The sequence below is a fragment of the Urocitellus parryii genome, chromosome 4 (genome assembly GCF_045843805.1).
Source record: "Urocitellus parryii isolate mUroPar1 chromosome 4, mUroPar1.hap1, whole genome shotgun sequence".
NCBI classification, from domain to species: domain Eukaryota; kingdom Metazoa; phylum Chordata; class Mammalia; order Rodentia; family Sciuridae; genus Urocitellus; species Urocitellus parryii.
The window spans coordinates 44,954,209-44,957,584 of NC_135534.1; the positions used below are offsets into that span (position 1 = coordinate 44,954,209).

Genomic DNA, 3,376 nt, shown 5'->3' on the forward strand with positions numbered 1-3,376 from the left:
GTGGGTGCGTTAGGGCCATTAAATATTCCCTGTCAGTAAAAAGAGGGGGTTGTAGATGGCCCAGGCTTTAGAGTCAGTGAGAACTGGGCTTGAAATTAGGTCCCATGACTTCCTGGCCTGTGAAGGATTACTTAACTTCTGCAGGCCTGTCTTTCCCTTCCCTGTGCCTCAGGGGCAATAGTTCCCGAATAGCAGGGTAGTCTTAAAAATCAGAGATCTTGCAGCAGTTGTTCATATCTTGTTTGTATTCCCAGGAGCACCAGTGGAGGATTCATGAGCATGGATACAGTCATGCCAACCCGGGAGACAGAAACCACAACAATGAATGACAATTTTCAATATATTCTTCCAAACTGCTATAAGAAGAATCTTATCCTGGCTTTCCTGTCCCTCATCATTGCCCTGATCGGTGTGGCAGGAAACGCAGTTGTGCTCTGGATCCTGGGCTTCTGTGTCCGAAGGAATGCCTTCTCCATTTACATTCTCAACCTGGCTGCAGCTGACTTTCTCTTCCTCTGCTTCCAGATCATAGACTCCCTGTGGAAAATCATTAACGTCTTCTATTCCAACTCCATTGCGGTTCCCACATTCTTCATGTTTGTGTCAACCTTTGCCTATCTTGCAGGGCTAAGCATGCTCAGTGCCATGAGCACTGAGCGCTGCATGTCTGTCCTGTGGCCCATTTGGTACCACTGCCACCGCTGGAAACACACACCAGCTGTCATGTGTGCCTTACTTTGGGCCCTGTCGCTGTCACTGAGTATCCCGGAAGGGAAGTACTGTGGCTTCCTGGGTACAGAGTATAACAATGATTGGTGTAAAACATTAGATTTCATCACTTCCGCTTGGCTGATGATTTTATTTGTCACCCTCTCAGGGTCCAGCCTAACCCTGATTGTCAGGATCCTTTGTGGTTCACAGAAGATAACACTGACCAGGCTGTGTGTAACCATTGGGCTCACGGTGCTGGTCTTCCTCTCCTTTGGCCTGCCCTTTGGGATCTACTGGTTCCTCTTAGTCTGGATCCTGAGATATGATGCTATTCCTTGTGAATCCTATTGGATTACAGTTGTTCTATCCTGTGTCAACAGCTGTGCCAACCCCATAATTTACTTCTTTGTTGGTTCCTTTAGGCAGCGGTGGTGGAAGCGAAGAACCCTCAAGCTGGTTCTACAGAGGGCCATGCAGGACACCCCTGACAAGGGTGACTCTGGAAGCAGGGTTTCATCAGGATACCTTGGAGAGTAAGCAGCACTCTAGTGCTGCTGCAGCTCTCTGGTGCAATTCACGAGAGCCTCTGCTTTGATCAGACACGTGTGTTTCTGAGAGCCTTCCTGGCCCTATCAGTATGGGAGATGCTCAGAACCTGGTTCAGTTGGTTACCTAGTTTTAAATCAGGAGATAATAATTGTCCACACCTCCACTGTGACAGGGCCTGTTAAACACTGATCACTGTGTCTCTGGAACTGCCTTACTCAGGTGCTTCACCCCTTTGCTTGTGAGCTTCATCAGCTCTGGGATCCAGGACTGCTTCTACTTTTGACAAATCTGTTTTCCAGCAGAAGGTGAAAGTGGTAAGGGGGGAAAAAACCCTCAATTTCTTCCATCAGTGCACCCAATAAAGACTAAAATAATCTTACATTTTGGACATTTTCCCCCTAATTCTTACAATACCTGTCTCAATATTATTAGAAGAATTAAATAAATTACCCAGTAATCTCAGTATCCCTTGATTTTGATAGGCCTGAATATATTGCCCTGGTTTAATAAATGTTTACTTAATGAATGACTTAATGGATGAATATAGCTGATTGATTTTTAAGTCAATCCTGTGCTAAAATCTCCACTTACCAGTTTTGAGTGACTGCATTTATATTTATTCTTTTCATCATTTTCAACTTTGGCAAGCTCGATGGTAAGGTTATAATTGGATGAATCCACATCCATGCAAATTTAAGGTTTGACACAGACTATCTTCCTATGGTTTCATTCCTCGTGTCCTCCGTTAGCAGGTTCATCTCTTCCTGTTCTTTCCTCTTTGCCTTGACTCTCTGGGGGACTTTTCTAATTAGAATCTTAGACTATTTCTAGGGGCTCACAGCATATATTTTATTAATAGAACTGCATGTGTTTTTGCTTAACACTTTCTGAGAAAATAATATTTTCATTTTCAGGGATATAGGGTCTTATAATTTTAATTCATGTATAATCAAAAGATAATAATGAGCATAAATCATAAATATAATATTCAATGAGTATAAAAAAGAAATATAGCTACAGGACCCCCATACACATCAAGACACAAAACAGTTTTATACCTCTGTTAGTTTCCATTGTTTCTTCCATTCAGTCCCTTGATCCAGAGGTCAGGATGACTCTTACTTCCTTTTTTAATCTTAAAATAAATTTTAGTGTGTAGATTGTAGGGGTATAACATGCTATAAGATAGGTGTAGATAAGGTAAAATGGTTTTATAGCCAAAAAATTAAAGTATCTCTCATATCACATAGTTTTTAATTTTTCCATTATTGCAAGAACACTTATAATCTATTTATTTAGCAAAATCTTGAATATTATCACTATCTTCAAATATAATACTAGTGTACATTGTTTCATCCAACATGTTTATCACTTAAAATTTTTTTTTTACCTATATTTTCTCATTTTCTGTTTACTGTTCCATACTTGGTAACCACTATTTTACATTCTATTTCTATATATTTCTTCTTTAAAAAGTATTTCACATAGAAGATAATTAGAATAGAGGAGAGAAAAAATGGAAGGGAAGAGGAGAAGAAAGGGGAGGGGGAAATGGGGATTTGAATTCAAATTCCTTGTATGTATAATTATGTCAAAAGTAACCAAAATATTATGTATAAATATAATTCTCTAATAAAAAGTATACCACATATAAATAAGATCATGAAATATTTTTCTTCCTGGATTTAGTGGGACACCAGTCAAGCCCTTCCTTAGCATACTGTCCTCTAAGTACATCATGTTGTGGCAAATGACAGTATCTTATCTTTTTTCATGTTGAATAATGATCTGCTGAATATGTGCACCTCGATTCTTGGATACCTAGGTTGCTCTTCTAGATTAGCTATTGTGAATAATGCTGCAATAAAAACGGGGTGCAGATATATTTACAAGGTGGTAATTTAATTTCTTTTGGATATCTATCTATCTATCTAGCAGTGAATTGCTGGGTCAAATGGTAGATTTATTTTTCGTTTTCTTTTTTTTTAAAGAGAGAGAGAGAGAGAGAGAATTTTTGTAATATTTATTTTTTAGTTTTGGTGACACAACATCTTTGTTTGTATGTGGTGCTGAGGATCGAACCCAGGCCACACGCATGCCAGGTGAATGCGCTACC

At 39.5% G+C, this 3,376-nt stretch overlaps 1 protein-coding gene across 1 annotated transcript; it reads left to right on the plus strand.

The window, feature by feature from the left end:
• The first annotated feature begins 279 nt into the window (after positions 1 to 279).
• Positions 280 to 1,248, plus strand: LOC113194271 (mas-related G-protein coupled receptor member X2-like). Its single transcript, XM_026405286.2, has one exon. It carries the CDS (start codon positions 280 to 282, stop codon positions 1,246 to 1,248), a length of 969 nt encoding a protein of 322 aa, XP_026261071.2.
• The last annotated feature ends 2,128 nt before the right edge of the window (positions 1,249 to 3,376 follow it).